This window comes from Battus philenor, unplaced genomic scaffold (assembly GCF_028537555.1).
Source record: "Battus philenor isolate CCGP_79_NKW_IND1 unplaced genomic scaffold, ilBatPhil1.0.hap1 SCAF_24, whole genome shotgun sequence".
NCBI classification, from domain to species: domain Eukaryota; kingdom Metazoa; phylum Arthropoda; class Insecta; order Lepidoptera; family Papilionidae; genus Battus; species Battus philenor.
In genome coordinates this window covers 5,591,495-5,618,627 of record NW_027181687.1, presented here as the reverse complement: position 1 = coordinate 5,618,627, position 27,133 = coordinate 5,591,495, and the positions used below count along the sequence as shown (strand labels likewise).

Genomic DNA, 27,133 nt, shown 5'->3' with positions numbered 1-27,133 from the left:
TTGCAGTTCAATAATAAAGTAAATAAATGATAAGTATTTCAAAGAGATCAATTTATTCATTGGAGTTTTAACAATAAACAGGATTAGTAACTACAAAAAGTTTTCTATTTTTGATCCTGTTATACAAATTATAATGATAGATATTTATTAAACGTACTTTATTTTAAAAGTTATTTATTTATTTGCTTATGTTTTAATAAGTCTCACTTTTCATTTTGGTTGATATAAAATCATCGACAGCTAAAGCTGAATAAGGTGTATAAAAAGTGTTATTTTATGTTCCATTTTTTAAATTTTTTTCTCTTTGTAAAAACACGAACCTTTACTAAAATATGACAAAACTAGGCCGATCTATTCGCAACATATTTGGCTATTTTGTTTAAATTACATAAAAGATAAAAGATATTTTGTGTTTGCGGTAAAATCGAGATTGCACATACTACAATAATTAATTAATTTATTGTTCACGAATATATTTTGCTTTATATAAATTTTTTGTTCTTGTTTTGAGAGGAAGACGAGGGTTATATAGCAGTCACTCACTGCGGTGATCGCCCTAATTTGTAACGAACCCTGGTAATTCGGGAAGAAGTTTGTTTTTCCGCAGTCTCCCGTAGTGTACTATTTTGGACACCTCTTGCTGAAGTATGCTCTCAAATATTTGCCAATAAAGAATCTTCGCGATCTTCTGAACATCGCCTGGAAATAAAAACAATACAACGCACTTTCACATGCGCTAGTCTGACCAGATTGGCACCACTCTTAATAAGAATGTTTCTGAAGCTTTACACGTCGCGAAGAACCGATAACGCCGAATGGACATCGTAAATAATAAGATGATGGAATAGCAGAGTCACATTGTAAAACTTAGGATCTCTGCGTAATCGAGCATTTGGAAACGGACGCAAGGAGGAGACGAAATAAAAGCTGTCAACTCGTTGACTTCACTGAATTTAAGCTGGCGTAGCTATAGCTGAAGACATTTATTCAGTATATCTTCACTGTAAATAAGCTCGATGGCTAACTGGATTTTAATAACTGACATTTCAAGGAGCGACTAAACCTAAGGGTCCACGATACACCTTGACTTTGACTATCACTTGATATGAGTTTAACATCCCGATAAAAAGACGCTTGATATGTTTGAAAAAGCAAGTAATTAATTTAATAATTTAAAAATTACTTTTAAAGAAATGAAAAAATGATATTGTTCAACCAAAGATGTTTTTTTCTGAAGGCACACTAAAGAATATGGTATAAAAGATTTCATGAACTATAATGCAATGCGTCGTTTAAAAGCAATCTATCTAACCGCATGTGGTCCTCCTATGACAGATGTTAGCAAATCTAATGGCTGTGTATTAAGTTTTCAAAGGAATAAAGGGTCGAATAAGAAATAAATGTTGTGAAAACGTTTTTTTTTTTCTATAACAGTAAAAGTAAATTTTTGATGATAAAACTTTTTAAAAAATTAACCTACTATCAACATAAACTATTTTTTGAAAGTTTTAGAACGAAGCTAAGACTTATATGAAGTTATTAAAATCGTTCCAGACTTTTCTGAAAACAATTGAATAACTGAAAAGTGATAAAAATACATAATATTTTCTGCGATTTGTTTTTATTTACACTTCGATGTACGATTCGTGTATTATCAATTTTAGGAGAGGATAACTAACTATAATTCAGTTTTATGGACAATACAAACAGATAAATTGTCATAGTTGAATAAACTATTTTTTTCTTCAATTTTAATCGAATATTGATGAGTTTTCACATACATAATCTGTGTTTTACAAATTGGTCAGTAAAATTTGAGAACTTCAACAAAAATAACGTTATAAAGAGTATCAGCTTATCTTTTAAGTCACGCTAATCCATAACGTATTTACATAGACATTGAAACATAATGTTATCATAACGATTTTTTACTTTATGTTTTGTTACTTAATTTATTTGATGTTGTTAAATACAGGGATCACCGGAGTTTTCTCCTTTGATACAAATTGATCCGCATTGCGGATGAAAATCTGGAATAAATAAAATCTTTACACTCCAATGGTGATACTTAAATACGTACATAAACTTACATACAAAAAAATAGATCTTGACGAATCAAGATATATATTTGACAACGAAATACTTTCATTTTACGAATGCAGTTGCACTTAATTTTGTAAATTGTTATTCTCTGCCCAATTAAATGGTTCAATTTTTTTTTTCGAAAATAAACACATTTCTCTCGATTGTGCCTAATATTGATCTTATTAATTACAGGTTTTATAATTGCTTCAACTAGAGCCAGAGCCTTCAGCGTTCTGTCACCTCAAATACGAAGCTATTTGTTTGAACAGAATAAAAATAATTGTGTTAAAACTGCTGTAAAAATATTTTAATAGTATATAACATATTTGACTGTTATTTATTGCACTTACCTAACAACAGATCACGATAATTATTTATTTAAACTTGTATCGTAAACTAAATAATAAAAAGCATAAAAAATCTAACTTTTTTGCTAAAAAAAAAAAAAAAAAACAAAATAATTTTTCTAACATATAATATGAAATAAAAACTTAGCTGCGTTCATATTATTTTTAATTAGACCATTTAATCTGTAAAAGATCAAGTATTTACTTTGATTTTTTAGTTTCTTCGCAATTTGAAAATTACTAACGCTTTTTGCCTACTCAGAACGTATCGACAGCGGAGCATAAAATCGGAAGTGCCGTTATTAAATCGATTCGCTCATACCATACATCGATTGCTAAGTGTTCGTCTCTGCGATATGTACTGAAGCGGACGATATTTTACAACATAGTGTTATTTTCATTAAACTGTTACGTTATTTCTGATGTATTTACTATGCGATACTATCTAGTGTAAATTTCTTTAGTTAAAAAGATTGTTTGATATTACAGCTATTTATCACTTTACATAAAACACAACATAACATTTTGATAAGTTTATAGTGTCTTTGTAAGTTTTGTAAATAAATAACCTTTACGTGAAGAAAGATGATGCCGAAAAAAATTACACAAGTTGTCAGAGGCCGATTCTGTGATATGACGATAAAGAATTTTATTTTTTAAAAATTATTTAATTTGAATACATAGCCATACAGCATATAGTTAATTCTATTAATAAAATTTATGAATCTTAACAAGCGCGTTCTGTGACTTATTGTACCTCCTTATTAACTCATAAATGCAGGAATACTTCTAAATGTTAATATTTATAGACCTTTTGTATCCATTAATTATTTAATAATAGTAGTCTTAATTTTTCCACACATATATATATATATATATATATATATAATGTCCTAATTTCTAACTTAAGCGTCGTCTGCGACGTTATAACACTTTACGGGGCGTAGCCTCCTCCACGAACCTTTTACATCTCGCTCTATCCTTAGCCGGCCTTTGTCAAGATTTCTTCCTTTCCTGATTGACTGAATCAAATCGTGCTGGTAATTGATCCATACCGGTACATACCATTATCTTGGCGCCGGTCTGAAAATAATTCTCAAATTTGAATCTGAGAATAATTTTCAAATTTCTGCATAGGTTAAAACTGAGCGGATTATCGTTTTGTAATTTTTAACACAGAATTAGAAACATATAGCCTGATGTTCACTGTGTTTTTTAAATTAGTATTCAATGCATTACAGAAGCCGATATCTTCTCAAATATAATCCATATGATTTAAAGCACAAACAGATTATGTAACATTCGTTAATTGTAAAGAGAAATACAAAAAAAAGTATGTATACAAAAAAAAGGAAATTTTAGTGTGCGTGTGTTTGTTTAGTTTAGTGTTTAGCTAATACGTATTGTAAATGTTATTTATATGTCCCGTTTAATTAGTTTAGGGACAGTGTGTCCTTTGTCCGAGAAAGATTATCCTATCCTATTAGTGTTCAGAATATTACATTCAAAATACAAATTGAAGAGATTTGTATCGTTGGTTATATTACCGCGACGATCCATCAACTTGTACCAAAAACAATACGTTCAGTTCACTTTTCTATTCGTGGCTCCGTTGCGTAATAGACATATTCTCGATTGCATTGGGTTGGATACTCTGCGAATTGTTTGAAGTGTGAAATAAATATTGCTTATCGCAAATTTAAAAATCTAATAATTATATTTTCATTCCTCAAGAAATTTAGCATTAAGAAAGAATGTTAAATATATCAAAATCAACAATAATTCCTCTTTTATTTAATAAAAGTGCAAAATATGATACCAAATAAGTGCACCAAAGTAATATAATATTAATGACAGGTTAATGTGATATCTTTTAATCTGCTTGTCAGAAGTAATCAAAAATATTCTCGAACTAAACATCATGTAATTAAAATTAATTAACAAGTTAAATTCTATTTTATGCAACTTAGTGTAAAATAATTACTTGATCCATTTTAAATTAGTCCTTCTTCTTCTTTTCAGCCGATAGACGGCCATTGCAAGGTATAGGCCTTCCCAAAAAATCGCCACGATGACCGGTCTTGCGCTGTCCGCATTTAGTGACTTACTATGACTTCCCGCGACTTTCCGAGACTTCCCGCGACTTCCCGCGACCTTAGCCATGGCGTCGATGCATCTTGTAGTGGACCTGCTTATGCCGCTTCTACTGGCTTGTGGTCACACTCAAGAATTTACGGCCGTTCGATGCACGAGCGATCTGCCCCGCCTACTGCCGCTTTACACAAGCAATTCTTCAAGCTACGTCCGTGATTTTGCTTCTTCTGCGATCTCCTTATGTCTGAATCGATTTCGCAGATAGGCTACGAACATAGCTCTCTTTGTTGTTCTCTGGGTGATTTTAAAGCATTCTTATGTAAGCTTCATTATGAGACCTTTGTAAAGAATGAGTTATTTAATAAAGTTTTAATTTAATGTTAACCTAAACATTAAATTTTTGATATAAACGTCAACTCATTTTAGATAACTATGTATTTATGGTTCCATTTTGAGATTATCAAGATTTTTGTACACCGTGTACAATGCAATTACATAAATATATGAATAAATCAAATCATTAGCCAAATGTATGCCAAATGTAAATGTATTTTTATTTACAAAAAAAATAATTCAAAGTTTGGTTACATTAGCCTTAAAAGGAAGCTAAGTGTATATAACACCTATATATGGTACGTAACTATTTTCTATTCTGAGAATACTGCAAGTAATTTTGAAATTCCCAATATGACACTGCGTAACAAAAGAAAATATTGTAAATATTTTTTACGAATGAGCGAACAACTTGCAAAAATATATTCGTAGGTTTAGGCAATCTGATTTTTTATACGGTAACAATAAAGAAAGTTAGGTCTTTGAAAACCTAAATTATTTTTAATGACTCAACATACGACATGCAACGAAGCTGATTTGCACCAACCGTTATTTATGTTCGACGGTTGCCCAACATTCGCGCGCTATTTGCGTTATTTTGTTCAGATTTTATCTAGTCCATGATATTTTTACGTAATACTGCATTGTTTACTATCAAAGCGTATTGGTCTAGTATTGATTTTAGGATTCCGAAACTTAGTTTCTCTATTTCGTGGACTATTTAATTTATTTTAGTAAATTCGTATTGTTTGTATGACGAATTTAACTTTAGTTTCAAAAAAGTGATAAAGGTCACATAATCATAATTCATTTTTCAACATAACAGAATATTTAAGACTAATATTTTGAAGGACAATAAAATATTTTATCAACAAAAATGATAGTGTGATCAATACTTTTATTTTTCTTTGTCATTATGTACGATTTTGCAGAATAATATCTAGTCTATGATGTAGTTTTTATAAATAATTCAAAAAGTATATACATTTATGATTTAAATAGGTTTGAAATGTCGAAAGACGTCCATTACGAAAACAGGCCTCAACCATTAATTTTCATAGAGACCTGTGTACATGTAAAAAGCTGTCTGAATCCTGCGTCTTTCTATAACATTGACGAGGTCGTCTGTCTACCTTGTGGGTGGAAGTCATGCACTGCTGTTACCAATTCGTAATCTCCTTTCCGTAAAGCTTCAGTGGCAATCAGTTGTATTGGTATTATTCGTTCGTACATGGATCTCCTGATTCCTAATTCGATCTAGTTGACCAAACTCGTGCATATCTCTCGTTAAGCAATTGTACGCTTATCAATGTGACCGGAAGTTAGAGACATCGTTTCTGTGACGTAAGTCATCACTGGTAACACAAATCTGTCATTGCTTTATTCTTTAGGCACCGAGGGGTTTATAAAAGATGTTTCATAGTTTTTCAAACGCTATCTAGCTGAGTTGGATTCGACTATTAACTTCTTTTTTAAAGTTGGACTTACCTAGTTTGACTGTTTGGCACAGGAATACGTATGAGTCAACATCAGACTGCTAATAGTATTGTGGTGGGCACGACATGGTTTGACATAGCTATATATAATTATGGATTAAATAACTACAAGTTCTTTTGTAAATAATCTGATCATATACGGGTGACCTGTTTACTCGTCTTAAGACATTAATTTCAGATGAATTCACAAAATAAAACTTAAATTCTTGTTAACCTTTGTTCTCTTAGTTGATTATAACTTGAAGAGATTAAATGTCAAATCTTTAAATACAAGAGATTTATGAAATTTTCAATTTGTTAAAGCCTATGTTTAAGAATTACTTCACAAATATATATGAGTTTCGTCTGTAGTAATTCTAAGAATAATTAGGTACGTTCAAGCCGTTTTTGTAATAAATATTTGTTAAATCATGTTTTGGAATTTTCCTCTGACAGTTTAAGCAGATAACACTTATTATGGATACACCTCCTTGGCCTCTAAAATAGAATATTTTGTAGTTGTTATTTATTCATATTTATGATTGATACATTATATGTATGTACGTGTGTATAGTAATGTATGTATTTGTATGTATGTACACCCGTAACTACCCTCCTCTTTGTGTCTCTCATCTTGATCCAAAGGTTCTCTGGTAGAGACCGCCTCGAGCGATAAGAACGCTTCTAAATTAATTGTTTCTTTTTTAATTGTTATCTGTGGTATACAATAAAGTAACATAAGTAAAAAACTTTTTATCGACGATTAAATATCAACACACTCTATTTATAGTAGTAGCACTGTCTAATTAAAAGTATGATTACAGTAACCTTTCCTCAATTAAACAATCTAAAAAATTGAACAAAAAATGTTAAAGGTAAATATTCTAGGTCACTGACGTTGAAATTAAACTTGCGTATTGTTGAAAAATAGCACAAGATGGCCTTGAAAATCACAGTTGTCAATTTTTTAACTTTATTTTATGAAGAAACTAACTTCCAATTTCAACTCAGAAAAATGTTTTAATACTAAACAGATTAGTCTACATACAACATACTAACGTCCTTAAATATATTTTACAAGAAAGAACGTGGGCTGTATTAGCCACTTCACCCATGGTTTGCATATTATAAAGTAAATGATTTAAGAGAAAAGATGCAAGGTGTTTATATCTTATGGGTATTCTACAACACCAGTTTTCCCATCATTATTAATAATTATTCTCACTGGCTGTGACATCTATAAACCATATCGTATTATACGCTTCAATCTAACGAGAAGTTGAGACATTACGATATTTAACTTACCCAGATAGAAGTTTAGTGAGAGAGACTCAACAGAACTTAATCCGTTATTATTTGAACTATCTATCCTTTATTAAATCATTTTACTTATCGCTTTGTGTGATGGAGTACTGATTGGAAAACCCTTATGTATATAAAATGGAACTATGTGTGACCAATAAAATAGAAATTAGTACTCAATTAAATCAAGCAAGTTAGATCAAGTAACGTCTTTCTATAATCGTTACACTCTCATATCTTGAATACTTTGCCAATGTTATATAAATGAAAGATTTTTTTTTGGGATGGACTAAATGTTTTAAGATCTAGAGTATGAATGAAGTTATTCAATGTCCTTAAAAAAATTACTGTATTTTTTCAAGACGTCAAAATATCTATAAAAAACGGTAATGTTCGGGATAAATATTAAAGGGACCCGAAAGTATTGTCTTTTTTTTAAATTAAAATCACACGAATACATTTTTAACAAATTTTTATTTCTGATCAACAATACATTCAGTTTCGTTATCAACAACCTTTTGCCATCTAGGATAAAATGTCTTCCAAGTACATAATGAGCTACCAAATGACAATCAAATATCGACATGTACAGAAAAGACATTAGTTTCCGGTCAAAAAATATATATTTCATTATATGACTCGGGTCGTGGCCATGATATCGTTTATTTTTAAAGTTTTAAGTGATTCTTTAAGAAAATTTATGTTGGATACGTTTATAAATGTTACCTGGTCATCACTAAGATATTTATTGCACGGTATTTCATTGAACTTGATGAATCCAAGTTCTTCCGCAATCCTTTTATTTCCGATTTTCCTTTGATTAAGATTTTAGAGGTTTAACAGCTTTGCGATCGATGTATCATGTAAATGTCCAAAAAGACTCGCTCCTGAATGTACATAGATAGAAAAGTTCAAAAATGCAATGATTCGTAAAAAAAACTAAAGTAATCGACCCGTCCAAACGAATTTCAAATTAAAGTGGCAGTGAGCATGCCACATAGCATGCAAAACAAATAGCCACTAGGGCCTTCAGTTTCTGTAGAGGAAACCATGAATTATCCAAGGCAGCGTAGGGCATGTCAAACAACTGCGGCATAATATATGAAAATGTGAGCACATGTGTCTTCTGAATATATCACTACTACGCAATGACACAAAACGTCAAAGCTACATAATAAACGTGATAATAAGCATTGGTCGAACTGGCTAATTGAGCAAACCACAAAATTATTAATTACTTATCTAAGAATTAAACAAACAATCTTCATACTAATAGGAAGAGAAATCTTTTAGTATGCCACGATTATACAAAACTTTTGCACTTTGAAATTACATCTGAATGTTCATATTAATTACTTAGCCATTTTACTCAAAGATCCGAATAATTTTCATTGAATCATTTAATACTTCAACTAGTTTTTGGACTTAACTATCTGTTATTCGATTGCCTAGATTTCTTTTTTAACAATTCTGGACAATTTATCCATATGCGTTTTATATTGTATGTTGTAGGAGATTTACATGTATATGGTCTAGAAAATTATTTTTTTGTTTAAACAACAACAATTTTTTTTCTTCATATAATAAACATGTGATGTTCCTCAGTTAAATTTTGGCGAATAAAACCAAAATGACGGTGTACGAATATCCGTGTATATATTATAGCATCATTTTGACAATATATAACTAACTAGACACACACGATGATTGGTTATAAGCTTAATACATTTTGTAACACAATGTAGGGTTTATTTGTTACCAAAAAACCTTATAAGCTTTAAACGCACTTAAAATATAAGAAATCACTGCAGTATGTATTTGTATTTCTATTGAAAATCGACAGTCCTATAACTTCTTGCATAACACTCTGCAGGGTCAGACAGTAAACAATAAGTAATTCATATTTTTGAAATACTTCTTATTATGTGATCATATCGTTGTGTATTATTTCTAAAGCCATATATTTTTGGATATAGCGTACCAAACATCAATTGATGGCATATGTGCAAAAAATTTTACAATGACTCCGTATATATTGCAAAAAAGGGTGGTGGAACATGATGCAAAGTGGTTCCAATACCTTGACAGTGTTTGAAGCCGGACTAACGATCGATTTGAGATGTGACTTTTTCTTTCCGCACAACCATTAGAGAAACCATTACTCGAACATCTGTACTACGTACTATAGAATATGTTATCCAGTCTTTTTTTCAGCACGATCGCTAGTCAGCTATCTCTATGCAAATATTTGATATTCTAAACATTAAAAAAGCATTGTTCCTACAAACCTTAATTTTCGTGTGAAGCTTTTGTTGTTTATAGGTCTGTGTATATATTATGTATTTGATACGTTTGCTCTACAATCCCATGTCCTTGGTATTCCCTGGTTTGTGCAAGGAAAAATCTTCAGACGGAATATTGTCACACTGAGGCTAGAACGGGAAAATTTACATATTTTATGGGTAAAACACCTACACCAAATTGCTCAAAATGCGGAGTGATGTATGTCTACTATATCCTCGCGGAATATGTTCTAACCGAAGATTTGAGAACAAGCAACCAAGTATACCTTATCTATATTGAAACTAGGTTTATCATCATATAAATTAATTATAAAATATGTTTCTGAATTGTAAATATTACGGTTTGTATTTGTAAAAATAGTGCAAAGGTTTGTATTGGCCTTTTGTGGGTGCCAATATAAAGTTCAAATCTTCCTCAATAAACAAAAATTAAAATAAAGAATTTCTCTCTCTGGTGATTTAGGAGTTATTTTTTAAAAAATGTTTGTCGTTTTTCTTTATAATTCATAACCATTAATTCTCGACTAACGAGTTTGTAAATTTCTAACAAGATATAAACAGAATTAGTATACAAATGTAATTACGGAGTTAATATTAACAAGGATACGCTAACACCCACTAAGCACTGAAAGGGCTCGTAAAAATGATATATCACCGAGCATTATACGGGACCATGTGGATACGGGACTGCATTGCGTTATAGCCGAACCAAGTAATTTAAAATGGAATAAAAATATCGAAATTTTAAAGAGATTCGTGTACTAACACGACTACTGGCCAAACTGAACTGTTTTAACTAGACAGCGACATCTCTTTTTGATAAGCATATATGATTAGTTTTGGATCTACTATTGTTAATTAAGTGACTCTTTTCAATTCTGTATGCCTCTCATGTCTCGATTTTTATATAACTATCTTAAATATCCTCTCAGAGTACCATGGCACAATTTTTTTATTACCTTGTTGTAATCTACCTGCTATATAATGATTTACCCGTGGCTAAAAGAGCGAAAGAGAATTTTCTATGAATTCGCCACAAGTGCTATAAAAAAACTATTTAAAACCTACTTTTGTTATTATATTATGTGTAATGATCATCTTTATCGTCATCATTTCACCCATAGGCCACGTCCACAGCTGGACCTACTCCCTTGATTTCCAATAATACGGGTCGAATGCAACCATAAATGTATATACTTATATTGATAATTATTATATTTGTTTTGTGTATTTTTTATAAACAACGTAACATATTATTTCGTATATTAAACCATTTTTGGCAACTGAAAGAAATTATTTAAGATTTCGTTACATTATTTAATATGAAATTCGATAAATATCATATTATAATACATGTTCGTGTGTTTTTCTGAATATTATAGGTGTTTAAATACATAATTGTACGTGAGTAAATACGTGTATGTAAGAAGAGATAGTCACTATCTTATTACTTTATCTATGTCCATCTGAAGGTTATATTAAACGCTTCAAGAGCCTACTTTTTCCAATTTTACGTTAATTAGTTTATTTTTCAATTAAATATGTATAGTACTGGTAAACATAAATTCGTTTCTGCCTCAACGAAAAAACTTTTAGTGAAGATTTTGGCGGACATCACTTCCACTGTTCTGCCGGAAAACATTAGTTCCTGAATTGTATTCCAGTAATATCCATCAAACAACAAAAATTCAAAGAATCTTAAAGAAAAAAAATGTAGAATCTTAAGGAACAACAAAGTAGTATAATATTTTTTTTATGCTTATGACTTATGAATATATCATTTTGTTGTTATTTTGGTGTATTTAAATTATGTTTTGGTAAAAATTCCTACATACAGTAATTGACAACGATGATTTACTTATGTATACTTCTAGATTCTACAATAGAATATTTTAGAATGATCTTCTAGCATTTAAAATGTACGGCTAAGGCGTATGTCGGATTTTAAAAATTGTATTTTGTCTCATACCTAGTTTAAGTATTGCAATCACAAGCATTCGGTTCACTTTATCATCCTACTCCATTTTAATGTCATTATATATTTTACAATATATAATAGCGCAAAAATAATAAAAACGACTTCCTAATTCAAAAGTAATATTATGTTTATTTTTAATTATAAAAGTATTCATGGTCAGAGTAAATATAAAAATACAACTCATGTCATTATATTGCAGTGGTTTTGCTAATGGTTATTAAATATATACGATTATGTAGCATAATTTCAAATTTTAAAGTGGTCTCCTTTGGATAGGTACAATGATCCTTGTGGACGCTTGCTCGGCTTCAATACTTTAAATAGCAATAATACTTCTACATTACCTATAACAGATCTTTGATTACTACGATAATGAATATACTAAAATTTTTGATTATCTGAAGTCGGCTTATTATTGATTAATTTAATATACCTTCATTATAAAATTGAACGAAATTATTGAAGTGAATTGGACACAGATAGTCGCTGTGGCATTAAGGTTCAGGAGTATAACGAGGAACATCTTCCTGCAAGAAGGTCAGACGACTTGTTTAGGTCATCGCGCGACGCTCCAACCTCTTCAACAGGTTCTATTGGACATCTGTGAAAGAGGCCCGTTTTCAGCTACAGATGTCATCATCATTATCATTTCATTCACAAAACGTCCACTGATGCACACGGGCCTCTCCCTAGATTTGTAGTGGATGCCCTAAAACTGAAATTATGATAATAATAAAACAAATGATGCAATATTATCATAGCAAATATTGTTTAAAATTGTGTAAAAGCATGTGACGTTTTGTAAAATACGTTTTAGTTAATAAATATTAGTGGAGTTAGGTAACGACCATTATTTTACAAATCAAATAGTTTACTTATGACACCAAATCGTTATAGCTATTGATGAATAATGGCCACTTCAATGGTATTTTCAGTTTTGTCCACAATGACCGTGTAGCAATGATGTAAATATGCTAAAATCGATAATTGCCTAATAGACATTGCTATACTAGCTCTTACGGGTAACCCTGTGCGAATTTAGAGAGCGCCATTCTTGCGCGAGTGGTGGTGCTGTTTAGACAGCGGTTGTCGGTAATGCAATGTAATTATAATTTTATAGTGAAGAGAAATGGCTAACATGAACTGGATTCCTCCTGATGTGAGCACTATTTGTTCCGAAACTGTGGCACCTTTGACGCAATGCTCGCAAACCGGATTTATGTTCCTAACTTTAGTGGCACGATTGTTTGGAGGCTCAGTCGATAAGCAAGAAAATCTGCCAGTCAATCCTTACACTCCTCACCATGAATTTGGTTACTCTAATGATCTAAGTAATGGTTTTCCCGGAAAATCTGAAAACCAATTGACGGCGTTTTCTCAACTTGGACCGGACATGTATAATCACGACATACAAACTGAAACACTGACAAGTGCACTCGGACCCATTTTGCAAACAGATATGTTTCCTAAAAAATACGAAAAACCTAATAACAACGAACAGCGATTGCCGGGAATTCAAAGTTTCTCAACGGGAGAATTTTATACAGGACCCGAATTTGAATTCGAATCTGGAACTTTTTCGAATCCATTCGAAAAGTATGATAGAGGCAGACGTGACTTCAATGAAAGAGGAAGCTATACTGACAGTGATACAGCTAATTCAGAAAATATCGAAGTCAAAAAATATAAAAAAGATCGTAAGAAAAGAAATAAAAGAAATGTTCATGAGTACGATTTCATTATTGTCGGTGCAGGTTCTGCAGGTTGTGTGATTGCAAATCGGTTGTCAGAAGTCAAGAAGTGGAAGGTAAGGCACTATTTTAATATACTATATACTAATATACTTGTAATAAGAATAATTAATGAACGAAATTTTCCAATTTTAATAGTTATTTAATTAAAGAATATGCAATCTGTACCAACAAGTTATTAATTATTGCTTACTATGATTATTTACACATTAATTATATATTATTAATGTTTATTACCTGCATAGCTTTACGGTTATTTGATTATGTTAAAAACTTTTTAAAATTGTCCTATTTTAAAATTTATTTTTTTCCCTTAAATATATGCCGATGATATTTAAAAAACTACTTTATACAGTAATATTATTAATAAGGTTTAATTATTAACAATTTCACATCCTACTTGTTACCCGTTTTAACTCGACGATTTAATATTTAAAATAATTATTAACAGCAATGTTAAAATATTAACGTATTAATAGGAGATTTTTCTTTTTTTTTAATTTCTCCCGAGACGGCCTGTCGTGTACTGTGTACAGTGGAGCTGAACACGCCCCTTTTCCAAATGTTCACAGGGCACGGGGGATTCTTAGGGTACCGGTGTAGGTTTAAGCTCAAAGGGTGACCCTCGTTCATCTGGTACTTAGCGGTGGACCAGATCGTGGTGCACGCAATTACTTGCTGTCCCGTATATGAACTTAGAGTGGCTTGTGATGTGGAAATGGGTAGGAGCATAACTTGCGGCAACATCGCTTCCTTTTTGGAAGAAGAGAAGGACCGCCACATTTTTTTTCGGTTTTGTTGCAGGATGGTGAGTGACGTAATTAGACAAAACAGAACCGTGTAAGAGGAAGTTTGGCGAGGAATGGGAGATGATGCGTAAATATAATACTGGAGAATGCTGTATGTTGAATATATGCTTAATGATAGAAAATATGAATGCTGAAAGAGGGAATAAGGAGAGAAATAGTGAAGGATGAGAGAGAGAACGTGAAAGTAGGAGGATGTAAATCCGTGTCCCGAAAAAAGATTATGAGTCAAAAAAGTGTAAAACATTAATTTTATTCTGGGTTAATTTGAACTTAAATGCGCCAATCCTTGTAAAAACTTCAGAATTTTCTTTTAGTATTGTAACCGTTATTGTTAAATTTTATAACCGTGTGAAAACTGAGAGCGATTATGTCTTAAGAAAGTGAATAAAAATTTCTATCTTTAGCGGTAAGAACCTTTTTTACGCCATAGTGGGAAAATATTCGCTATTGTTGCTGCAATATAGCTACTGATTTTACTATCACAAGACCATTGTTTTTAGTCGAGTACTAAACAACAATATATATGACGGCAAATATTTTGAGAATTAGTTAATTGTACGGTAATATACAAATAATATAAAATGATATATTATATCTCTGGCCTATATTATGTCTCTGACTTAATATATAATTATTTTGATGATAATAAGATCATTGGAGAGTTAGAAATTGACTATGATTGCTCATTCTCCTATATTAATGGAGAAATCTTTTGCGGTTGTCGGTTGTCAGGTTATGGAATGAGCTACAACAACCAATTAGATGCTCTTAATCGTAGACAGCATTTAAAATGGTAAAGTCTACTTCCTTGGCCTCTAATATATAATAGTGGTGTATGTAATTGTTTGTACGTGCTAAATAAACTGCCCTCTCTTTCATGTCTCTCATCTCCATTCAAAGTTTCTCTGGTAGAGATTGCCTCAAGCGATAAGGCCGTCTCTTATACCATATGAATTGTTTCCTTTTTTTCCTCTGCTTGTTTTCTATGGGGTACAAAAAAATGACATTAATAATTAATTTATTATTGCAAAGATTCGGAATGCATTACTTCCACTGTATCTGTATCAAAGTGATCACAAAAATAAAGTCCCGTCTGAGTTTATTGTGAAATCGTCGTTGCTTTACGTTGAAGGATGCCATCCAGGTGCTCAATCTGACTTTAATTTATATCAAATTGGGATCTTCTGTGAATCAAATTACTTACACAGGTGATCATCGCAAATGAGAATAAAACCCTTGAAATATTTTTGTGCAGACAAATAGCAGTCAATACGCAAGGCAAAATATTAACGCTTATTTTAACGTCGATGTACATATTATTCTAATTATAACGATAAGAAGAGGACTGAATCCAAACGGTCTAGAGTTAGGCCTATGTTCAGCACTGGACATCCTACATGGTAACGATGATGATGATAATGATAAAGCTTTAATGGAACGAAAACTCATTCAGTGTTTGATGCGTAAGTTGCGTTAACGTTTTAAGACTTTACGATATTCTAGAACCGATTTACGATATTATATATTCTATAACCGATTAAGTGTATTCCAATGTTTTTAGTATAGATATATTGGAGAATAGACGGGGAGGAGGGGTCTCTATACGTGGTGATAATATAATTATATCAGTTCCTCTAGCTACTACTCAAAAGGATGTTATATATCTTCCTATTTAATGGATTCAGGCGTTACATTGCGGAAGTCCATCCTAAATAATAAAGGACCAATATCTAGCCACCTCCGCACATGCAGTGGTTGGAACACCGAGTCGGTGTTTAGCACTAATCTGTGTAACAACTCCTGAAGATGCCCCGTGGAGGGGTGAAACACGTGTTGAGTGAATTTACGGTGGCGGTTGTGTAGTTGGCATTGTCTGTCGCATGCGCATTTACGAGCGGGCTGGCGGGCGGTGCACTTTCATGCACGACAACCACTGCATGTGCGGAGGTGGCTAGATATTGGTCCTTTATTATATATCTTCCTGATAGATTCTAGGATATGCTGTTTGCCCCACAATACTAAAGTCTATCTTATGTGAGCTATAACTGTGTCAATATTGACAAAGCGCTCATGCTCTTTCAAAGATTTAGCTTACGATTATTAGGAGTGTAAATGTGTTTTTTTCCATGAGCATGCTACGTTATTGCGAATAAAACCCCTGGCTATATAATGTTACTTTTGTTTAGTTACTGTAACATTTGTTTTGATAATATTATAATTAGTTTTAGTCTTATAAATAAAATGATTCAGGCAAAAAATGTATGAACTAATTTTTAAATTTACGGTACCGTTTTTAGCAAATATTCGTATTAACCTTGTTGATGTGAATTAACCTAAATTAGTAAATTTATTGGTTCTTACATATAGATACTATTATTGGAGGCTGGTCCAGAAGAACCAGATGTGACGAGTGTTCCGAGCTTGGCACCTACGTTGGGCAGATCAAGTATAGACTGGATGTACAGAACTCAGCCGGAAGAATTAACCTGTCGAGCGCAAAGGGGGCAAACTTGCGCTTGGTTAAGGTAAAAACCAAAGTAATTTTTTTCTTGCCTTAGAATATTGATCGCATCGAATCGTATGGAAATAATTTTGGATATGAAAGAAGATAATGTAAGTATATAATATCGAAATATATATATGTATATCTTGTATGTAATTCATTTTTCTTGTAATATTTTTCAATGATTCTTTAATGTTTTTACTTCTATTTTTATATTTTATTACATTGTGTTTTTGCTTAAACTTTTGTTAACGAATCTATTTTATTAATTAACCCGTTACACTTTTTAATAAAACTTTACAGTGGACGGGTGATGGGAGGTTCTAGTGCAATTAATTATTTAGTGTATATGAGAGGCAACAAAAAAGATTACGATGATTGGGCGGCTTTAGGAAACAAAGGATGGAGCTACAATAACGTAAGCGTTTTTAATTGAAATTGGAATGAAATTTGTAATAATCCGGATTATTTAAAATGATTCGTTTTCAGGTTCTACCATATTTCATCAAATCTGAAAATAATCGCGATATTGAAGCTAAAGACAAAACATATCACGGTGTTAATGGACCATTAAACGTCGAAAGATTCAGCAATATGGATAAAAATATTCCCATGCTTATTGATGCGTTTAATGAATTCGGACTTCCACTTGTAGATTTTAATGGTGAACGTCAGATAGGAACAATGACAACTCAAACAACTTCGAGAGATGGTAAGCGAGTTTCTACAAACACGGCATTTGTGAGACCGGTTAGAAGGAAAAGAAAAAATTTAATAGTCAGCACGGATTCTCAAGTCATCAAAATACTAATAAAGCCTGATAGCCTTAGAGCCTACGGAGTGAAATATTTAAGAAATGGAGTTTTCAAAAGAGCTTTTGCAAAGAAAGAAATAATTATCAGTGCTGGGGCTTTAAATTCACCAAAACTATTATTGCTCTCTGGCGTTGGGCCTAAAGAGCATTTAAAATCTCTTGGAATTCCAGTTTACAAAGATTTAAAAGTTGGACATAACTTACAAGATCATGCCACGACTGATGCTTTTTTGATGAAACTTTCAAACAAAACTTCTACTTCGATCAATAGTAAACAAGTTTTGAGCGAAGTTTTGAAGTATTATAAGCAAAAAAATGGATTATTAGCTGCGACTGGACCTTTACAAATAACAGCTTTTATTAGAACTAAATACGCAGATAATGATGAGACAGTCCCTGATATACAATTTCACTTCGATGGACGACATATGAAAGATTTTTATTCTGATCCCACTACTTACTTGGCCTCTAATGTTCTCCCATTAGCATATTATGATAGTATCAATGTAAGACCAATTCTTCTATTACCTAAAAGTAGAGGTTATCTGACTTTAAACAAGACTAATCCAGTTTTTGGCCAACCGTTGATATTTCCTAATTTCTTTACTGATAAAAGAGATGTTGATACTTTAGTAGCAGCATTAAGATATGCTATTAAATTAGAAAACACAAAATCTTTTAAGAAAAATCAAGTGAGTTTCATAAGAGTTCCTGTAAAAGCATGTGAAAGGTATAAATGGGGGAGTTATGATTACTTTGTATGCTTGCTTACGAGATACACGGCAACGATTTTTCATCCATCAGGAACGTGTAAAATGGGACCAAAAGATGATAATAATGCAGTAGTTGATAACAAATTAAGAGTGTATGGAATTAAAAAACTAAGAGTCGCAGATGCTTCGATAATGCCAAATATAGTTCGAGGTAACACAAATGCTCCTGTGATTATGATCGGTGAAAAACTTTCTGATATGATAAAAGAAAGTTGGGGAGTCTAGGACATATAATTTACTATATTTCAATGTATATATTGTACAAATCATGTAAAGTTGTTATACATATAATAAATTAATGCATTTTGTTAACGAATTTTATTTGATTTTTTTGACGTAATAAATATAAAAATCACTAGCCTAAAGTACATACAATTTTATTACTTTACATTGGTAAGTTTTTCTAATAATGTATGAACAACGATTGCCTTACCTAGAAATCACCTTGAGTAACCACCAAAATCAGTATTTATAAGTAATGTAAGCACCTATATTAAGTTAATTCCACAGTTTTTTATTTGTTTGAGTACATTTGAGGTAAACATGGCACGTAGTATTGAATATTTACTTTGTATTATAAGTTGTAAAATGTAGTCACCGTATTCACAAAAAAACCTTAGGTCTTAATTTTAGATCAACGTTATTATATATTTGCATGTTCTATAGTAATTGTTAATTTTAAAACACAAATCGATTTTTAATGTAACATGTTTGTGAATTTCAGGGGTAAAACCATGGGTGGATCAAGCGCAATTAATTATTTGATATATATGAGAGGAAATAAAAGAGATTACGATTCATGGGCAGAAATGGAAAACTTTGGATGGAGTTATCGTGAGGTAGGCGTAGAATATTTAAAGAATATTATAAAAAAAACAATATTTAAAAAAACATGCTGCAATATTCAATAATAATTTTGATTAATATGAAAATTATCAATAAGTCACACTTATTACATAATTTAGGCTTTAATTTTTTTCCTAATAATATTATGAGGTGTGTGGAATCGATCTATATTTAGACCGAAATCTGTATTGTACCGTACGATAGGTTCGCGCACGGTGAGGCGGAGGTTACGTCGTCGCTCATTTTCTTTTTCCTCGGCCCCTACCTCGCCTCGATTTCCTAAGGTGCAGTACATCAGTTAATATAGTACTGTAGTATTTGGTCGACACGGAAAAAAATGTTAAAACAAATATATCAAACAGCTTAATTTTGATAGCCTTTAAAAATGTTAACGAAAATGGATTATTTTCCATGTCTTAGTTTTTTAAACGTCTTAAATATTATTTTTTATTAAAAATATATGTAATTACGAATCTATATATTTATTATATGTAACTTACTTTTAGGTATTGCCATATTTTAAAAAGGCAGAAAATAATCAAGACATTGAGGCTCATGACGTTTACTACCACTCCAGTAAAGGGCCGTTGAATGTCGAGAGGTATCCGTACACTGATCTAAACTCGCTGATGTTAGTGCAAGCGTTTAAAGAAAAGGGATTGCCTGTAACAGATTTTAATGGTGAAAATCAGATCGGTACTGACTTAGTTCAAACAACATCAAAAGATGGACGAAGGATGTCAGCGAATGTAGCCTACATAAGACCTATCAGACAAACGCGACCCAATTTAAACATTGTAACTGAAGCATTTGTTACAAAAATATTGATAGATCCTGCATCAAAAGTGGCTGTAGGTGTACACTATATCAAGCATGGAGTTTCTTACACAGTGTATTGTACAAGAGAGGTGATTTTAAGTGCTGGTTCAATTAATTCACCTAAACTCTTAATGTTATCTGGAATTGGACCCAAATATCATCTGGACAGCCTTAACATACCAGTACTTGCCGACCTTAAAGTTGGTTTTAATCTACAAGACCATGTAACAACGGAAGCTTTGATATTAGGACTCTCTAATAAAACATCCACTTTAATAAGCGGCGAGCAATTACTCAATGAAGTATCAAAATATCATCATCAGTATCCCACGAAGTTCGGACCTATGTCATCAACAGGATCCTTGAGCGGAATAGCTTTTATTAAAACTGGATATGAAAAAGAAGACGCTCCAGACATACAGTTTCACTTCGATGGTGTTAATGTACAAGACTTATATTCTGATCCAACAAATTATTTGGCTTCAAGAATATTTCCTTTATCTTTTTACGACGGCATAACAGTAAGATCTATATTATTAACACCTAAAAGTAGAGGATTTGTACTTTTAAACAACACCGATCCTGTTTTTGGTCAACCGTTAATTTATTCAAGATTTTTTACTGCAAAAGAAGATTTAGACAGGCTTTTAGCAGGCATGCGGTATGTAGTAAGCTTAGAAAATACAGAGGCTTTCAAGCTAAGCGGTGCGAATTTTGTCAAAACTCCAATTAAAGGATGTGAATCTTTTATATGGGGTTCTAATGATTACTTTATTTGCATTTTAATGTTGTATACTTCGACTATATATCACCCTGTAGGAACTTGCAAGATGGGTCCTGCATGGGATCGCGATGCTGTGGTCAGTCCAAAGTTAAAAGTTTACGAGATAGGACAACTTCGAGTTATAGACTCTTCTATTATGCCTAAAATAATTAGAGGTAATACGAATGCACCAACCATTATGATTGCAGAAAAAGGTTCCGATTTAATAAAAGAGGAATGGATTTCTAAATGAAATTCATCATAATAAATTTACTAAATTTATTAAGTGTTAGTTAATGTATTAGATTAAGCAAATTATACCGAGTGAATCTAGGCATTATTAATGTTACCACTGTAACAACTCTTTTTTCTAAATTATATATGTAACATAACAAGAAGTGTCATGTTACATTTCACAGAATGTATTATTATTACCATACTGTATAATAATTGGATGTTTCCGAAAACTTTGTGATATTATGCACTAATTATTATAATATAACGTACATAGTTTTCAACAAGATTTGAAAATTACCTATAGTATATGTATTACATAAGCAAATATTCATGTTCACGAAAAACAATTTGTATGAATTGATTGTACCAAATATATATAACACAAAATTAAGATTAGTTTTTTTTTTTAATTTAAAAAATATTGCATTCAAAGAGCCGAGTTAAATATAATATATAAAATATCGAGTAAAAACAGCATTGTTTTGGCTTTTATGTACATGATATTACTGACGGGATGATAAAATTAGGGTTAAGTGGACCAATGAAATATTATGTGGTCATGCCATAACGTCGTAAAAGAGAATTTATATGCTTTATGTCTTTTAAGAGCAACCTTACAATTATTTGTAATTAAAGGTCATTTATAAAACAATTAATATCAAAAGATTAAACAGGAAACGCATCTTGACTAACTGTCTAAGCCGATATCACATTACTAGTACCCTTATTCTCGCTTAGATCTTAGTGGCCTTTTAATCTAATGAAATAAACCTAGAGGACATACTAGCCTCGTTACTTTTAAGATCTCCATGTTAACCTTTAGCAATATACCATCAGATCTTTTAAACTCTGTGAAGCTGTAAATACTAACAGGCAGACAATATAGGGCTACATTCGATTGGTAAAACCTATAATAATTTTTTTACGGGGACTAAAATTACTTACTTTAGGCCTCATTGCCAAACTGCTAGCTGTTCAGGACTGAGGAGATCCATAAAGAAACTAAAGACTATAACATATCCCTGCGGATTGAAAAATTGAAGTAGCAATAGCTAGACTATATAACGCGAAGAACAGATGGTTGCTCATGCCTTAAAGTCAGGTAAAAACCACGGACTGGCAAGCGCGATGAAGAACTTTCACCGACATGTGAGTTCAGCATCGACGGAAGATGCCGAATGCAACCCGTATCTAACTAGTCTAATTAAAGATCTAGCTAGAAAAAGATCGAAGAAGAAGAAAGAAGATAGCTAGTTAAAGATAGATCTAGCTAGAGTAGGCCCATGTTTAGTAGAGGGCGTCCTATGCTTGAAATCATTATCTACGATAAATAATTTTGTTCATCAACATAATTCTGAAATAATTTAATTAATATAATCGTAAACTATAAGTTTATTATTATTTACTAATAATATCACTGCAAAGCTAGCATTAAACGCTCTATTGACTTAATATCTAGTTTTTAATTATTTTACTATTTGGTTTTTGTTGGTTTTATTATTTTACGATCTATTTTGGTTTCGTTATATTCATTTATGATGCAATAACGATTAAGGGAGTAGCTGGCGTAATTATGGTGAGAACTTTGTACGCCTACAACAAAATAAAAAATAAAATAATAATACATACAAAAATAAAATAACATAATACTTGACAGTGTTAAAAAAGGCTTAAGGTAACGAAAATTGCTAAAGATATATAACATAAATTTTTGAATTTAAAGCTGTTGCTTGACGGGTTGAAGGAATCATCACGATAGGTAAATTTTATTATTTATTATATTTATATCAATAGTATTTGTAGAAATATATGTATTATGGTATATTTATGTATGATTATTTGCCTTCTCAATTAGAAGTTACTTTTTTATTTTGTTTTTCGTGTTTTATGATTTTAACTAGCCTACTGATATTAATTTATCTCTGCACCGCCCAAAAGGTTAACCGGAAAAAATGCCTACAACATTACGTTCGCCCATATATATATATATATATGGGCGAACATTTTATATATATATATATATATATATATATATATATAAAATGTATAAAGTGCTTAAATAAATTATATATATATATGTACACAAATATATACAAATATGTATGTATTATTTTGTTACTTTAAAAAAAAAGAGTTATTGAAAGTAAAAATCTGGCTGAGTTTATCATCAAGTACAAAGTACATCAAGATGTTTTTTCCTTCATCATCGCTTCCCGCATCGAAGTTGTTACAGAACACTTAGTGAGTGATTTATCGGTTCCGTCCTCTCGAGTTTATATATATTCTATTCTACAAAGAGGAGCCTCGGTGCGAAAAATTCCGGCAATAAATCTCATACCATCGTCTTAATTCAACGCATGTTCTAATTCATAAAAAATATTACATTTTACTCTGAACATTATTTTGCAGATTTACTTTTTATTTGAACACTGTGGTATACTTGAAACGGGCCAACCAGTTTAATACCCTACCTGAATGACTTCGTCCTTATGTCAATATTTGACTTGTTTTACAAACAGCATAGTTTATCGAAGCTCTCTGTTAACGGCTTCTATTGGTGGGTAAGTATCAATCCAGTTAGTACGCCATAGCGTATGGCATAGTAAATAACTTTTATGCCCAATTTTGTTTTTAATTGTTTTGTAACATTTTAAAATAGATGGTATATATGTATTTCATTTATTTATTTCTTAGGCCAATCAACAACAAAAAACACAGACTTAATATAAACATTACAGAAAATTTTAACCAGCGCCTACGATAATATAACAAAAATTTATTATCATCCTAAAATAAATTAAAATTATAATAAAATTAGCATAACAAAAAATATTTAAAATCCAGCTACTAAACAACAGGAATTAAGCAGAAGTTTATGTCTGAATATATCGTTTAAAATTTAATTTTCTAACAAACTACTAGTTTTGAACAAATCATTAGTTTTTTTTTTTAGTTTTCTCGATGGTTTTATTAATCAAGGCCAGGTCTGTCTTAAAACGCTTCGGCAGAATTGATCACCAGATATTTTCAAGTTATTTTATTTATTGTTTTCCTAAACGCAGCAGCTATAGGGAATCCAATTATTGACTTGCATCAGATCAGGAGTTAGGTGAACATCCATGTGCTCTGTGACCGTCTATCTTTCCTACAACCAAAATTTTTTCGAAGTTACCTGTTTTCTTTTGTAGCAATGTGGTCAAAAGGTAATATATATAAGTACATGTTTTTAATTAATTCATTATTGAGGAGAGCCTAATTTAGATGTTAATTTGGTCGACGATAGGCTTGTCTAAGAGTCACAGGACATGCTTTGCTGTCTATGGTAAGCGTTACATTTTACTTTAAAAATGTCAATCACTTTACAGTGTACTATGCGTACCAAAAAGATTAATTAATTATATATAATCTGTACCCTGGGAATAAAATCCGCGACATACGATCACAAGTCTGTGTCTTCTACCGCTAAGCTAGCACTGTTAAATTTATTTATGTGATTAGTAGATATTGTTAAATATTTTATATCTACTTAGTAATTTCAGTTGTACATCTATTTCAACTTTAGATGTTATTGGATAAAAAATAAGGTTATTGACTATAAATAAAGAACCTTTTTAACTAAATTTAAAATTGGAAAACGTAACTTTCTTCTTTAAGTCGAATAGGATAAGATAGTTAACAATTGTCCATCCTCTTTCCGTGCAAATAGCTTGCATTTGTAGAAAACAGTGCTACATTTCACGTATTCGCAAGTAAATTAGAACACGTTTTTTTATAATTATATTAAAATTCTCATCTAAGTTCTTTTCTTCAATATACGATGAATAGATACATTCCATGTTAAATTTTACGCAACAATATTGCAAGCATTCATTTTTCCACTTTGCTTACCTACAGTAATAATCTGGCTAAGCGGCAGACATATGATCAATTCATTTGGTTAAGCATAAGCATAAAGTGTGTGAATTGATTTTTCAAAACTTTTCAAAACTCTTTAGTTGATTTCACACGACCTTTAATTACAGGCCATTTTAAAAATAGGTATAACTTTTTAAGAATCTTAATAGTATATCACTATACCATAATCAATAAACATATCATAATACAAATAATTATATATCTCAACATTTTTCCAATGATGTATTGGAGTGGGCATTGCATGAGACTTTAGTTTATAATAAAAGTTTTATATGTACGCCTATAACAAAGAAGATTATATTGATACAAGTTAAACAATTCTTCACGCCGTTGTAGATTTCACACGGGCGTATATTCTTAAATTGTTACCAACAAAAAAGTTTCCTCTCCGGAGATTTGACGATGATATCTATAGATAGTTTTGTAGAAATCACTTTCACAAATGTTAGTTAAGTGAAAAGCACTAAGTAGCCGTAAGGCGACGATATTTTAATGTAACGTAACATAAATCTCTACGCTATCCGGGCCCCGGCTCGAGTCTCTGTAAACGTAATGAATGGGGTCGGCTTAGACTTTTAATGTAGTTTTAAACGAGTCATATGTTGCTAAAGAATTTATATCGCCACTAGTATAAAACCTTCAGATATTCTAGAAGAATTATTTAAATTTTAGTATTTAATTAAGTTTAATATTCAAAATTCTCAAAAGAAGTCCTATTACTATTGATAAGTATTATTTTAAGTTATGTAGTACACCCTCGGTTTAATTACAGAAATATAAAAAACAGACGTTACTTGGTGGAATTCTGTTTACCTCGTGATGTATTTTTTTACGAAATGCACACACAACAATTGCCTTTCATGTCCGGTACTTCTTTTCGACGTTAGATTATTACATTTTTAAACATCGTTCATTAATTCATGTCAGCCGAAAGAGGCCCATTGCAAGGCATAGGTTTCCAATAATCGCTACGATGGACAATCCTGTGCTTGTGTTATGTCGTAGTACATCTGAATACACCTGATATACTTGACGACTGCATTCGTCTTACAATTCAATATAATTTAATGGACGAAAATGAGCTTAAGGAATATTTATTTCAAATTTTCATGAAACAGTTCGACGTTAACATTTTCTATTCCATTAGATACTTTCATAATTTTTAATTTTAATTCATATTTTTATCTTTAATTAGTTTTAATGAAAGTAATAAAATGGGTCATCAATAAATCAAAGCCTTGTCCATATTTCTCTACATTCAATGTTGTGCATACCATAATGTGTTTTACTAACTGATTCACCAAACGTTGTCCTGTCTTCGTTGACATTTCAGCCTATAGATTCGCTGCACGACATAAGCCTCCCTGAAATATCGCCACGCTTGGCTGATGGATCGGCGATTGCTGTTTAGTATTATGGTATGCATAAGACGCTGTCTTGCATCTAGAAATCATCCATCATCTCTCTGCTAACTTATGCGAAAAATGGCAATTCTCTATAATTAATGCACAAAGTTTGAACTATATGACTGCATTCCGGGAATCGTACCCGCGACCTACTATCTCAAGTCTCAGTATCGCTGGGCTACCACTGCTCACTACCCTGTCTTAGTTTTAATTAATGAATACGGATCTTTATTTATGAAATATATATATTTAAACTCGTGGTATTGATTTTAATTATTTTATTAAACAAAATTGTAAGTTATAATTTTTAGTGACCAGGTAAATTAATGTCAACTCTTTTGTATTACAGGAGCAGGCGACATACAACTTAATATAATTATATATATTTTAATATAATTTAATAATTAATCATGTGAAAAACATAGATTTTCAAGATTGAATTTCTAGAAACACTCAACGACTACTCTTGTGATTTATTTATTACTATTATAAATAATAGCATAAGAGAAATTTTAATTATTTCCCATAAAAATCTTCTGGAAAATCTTAGGAAAGTTATTAAAATATGCATCATATCGAT

The 27,133-nt window shown here is 31.4% G+C and overlaps 2 protein-coding genes across 2 annotated transcripts; both read left to right on the top strand.

Moving 5' to 3' along the window:
• The first annotated feature begins 13,046 nt into the window (after positions 1-13,046).
• LOC137924515 (glucose dehydrogenase [FAD, quinone]-like) lies at positions 13,047-18,792 on the top strand. Its single transcript, XM_068767902.1, has 4 exons — positions 13,047-13,724; positions 16,845-17,002; positions 17,284-17,398; positions 17,470-18,792. Exons 1-4 carry the CDS (start codon positions 13,047-13,049, stop codon positions 18,790-18,792), a joined length of 2,274 nt encoding a protein of 757 aa, XP_068624003.1.
• A 184-nt stretch (positions 18,793-18,976) lies between these two features.
• On the top strand, positions 18,977-21,248 carry LOC137924514 (glucose dehydrogenase [FAD, quinone]-like). The gene is made up of 3 exons (XM_068767901.1): positions 18,977-19,032; positions 19,292-19,406; positions 19,920-21,248. The coding sequence occupies exons 1-3, from the start codon at positions 18,977-18,979 to the stop codon at positions 21,246-21,248; spliced, it is 1,500 nt and encodes a 499-aa protein (XP_068624002.1).
• Positions 21,249-27,133: the final 5,885 nt, after the last annotated feature.

Bases quoted from the DNA above. Each gene is read 5' to 3' on its own strand.
- LOC137924515 (XM_068767902.1), top strand. From the start codon at position 13,047: ATGGCTAACATGAACTGGATTCCTCCTGATGTGAGCACTATTTGTTCC. The intron at 13,725-16,844 runs GTAAGGCACTAT...TCTTACATATAG, and splicing joins CAGAAGTCAAGAAGTGGAAG to ATACTATTATTGGAGGCTGG. The intron at 17,399-17,469 runs GTAAGCGTTTTT...ATTCGTTTTCAG, and splicing joins AAGGATGGAGCTACAATAAC to GTTCTACCATATTTCATCAA.
- LOC137924514 (XM_068767901.1), top strand. From the start codon at position 18,977: ATGTATGAACAACGATTGCCTTACCTAGAAATCACCTTGAGTAACCAC. The intron at 19,033-19,291 runs GTATTTATAAGT...TGTGAATTTCAG, and splicing joins TTGAGTAACCACCAAAATCA to GGGTAAAACCATGGGTGGAT. The intron at 19,407-19,919 runs GTAGGCGTAGAA...ACTTACTTTTAG, and splicing joins TTGGATGGAGTTATCGTGAG to GTATTGCCATATTTTAAAAA.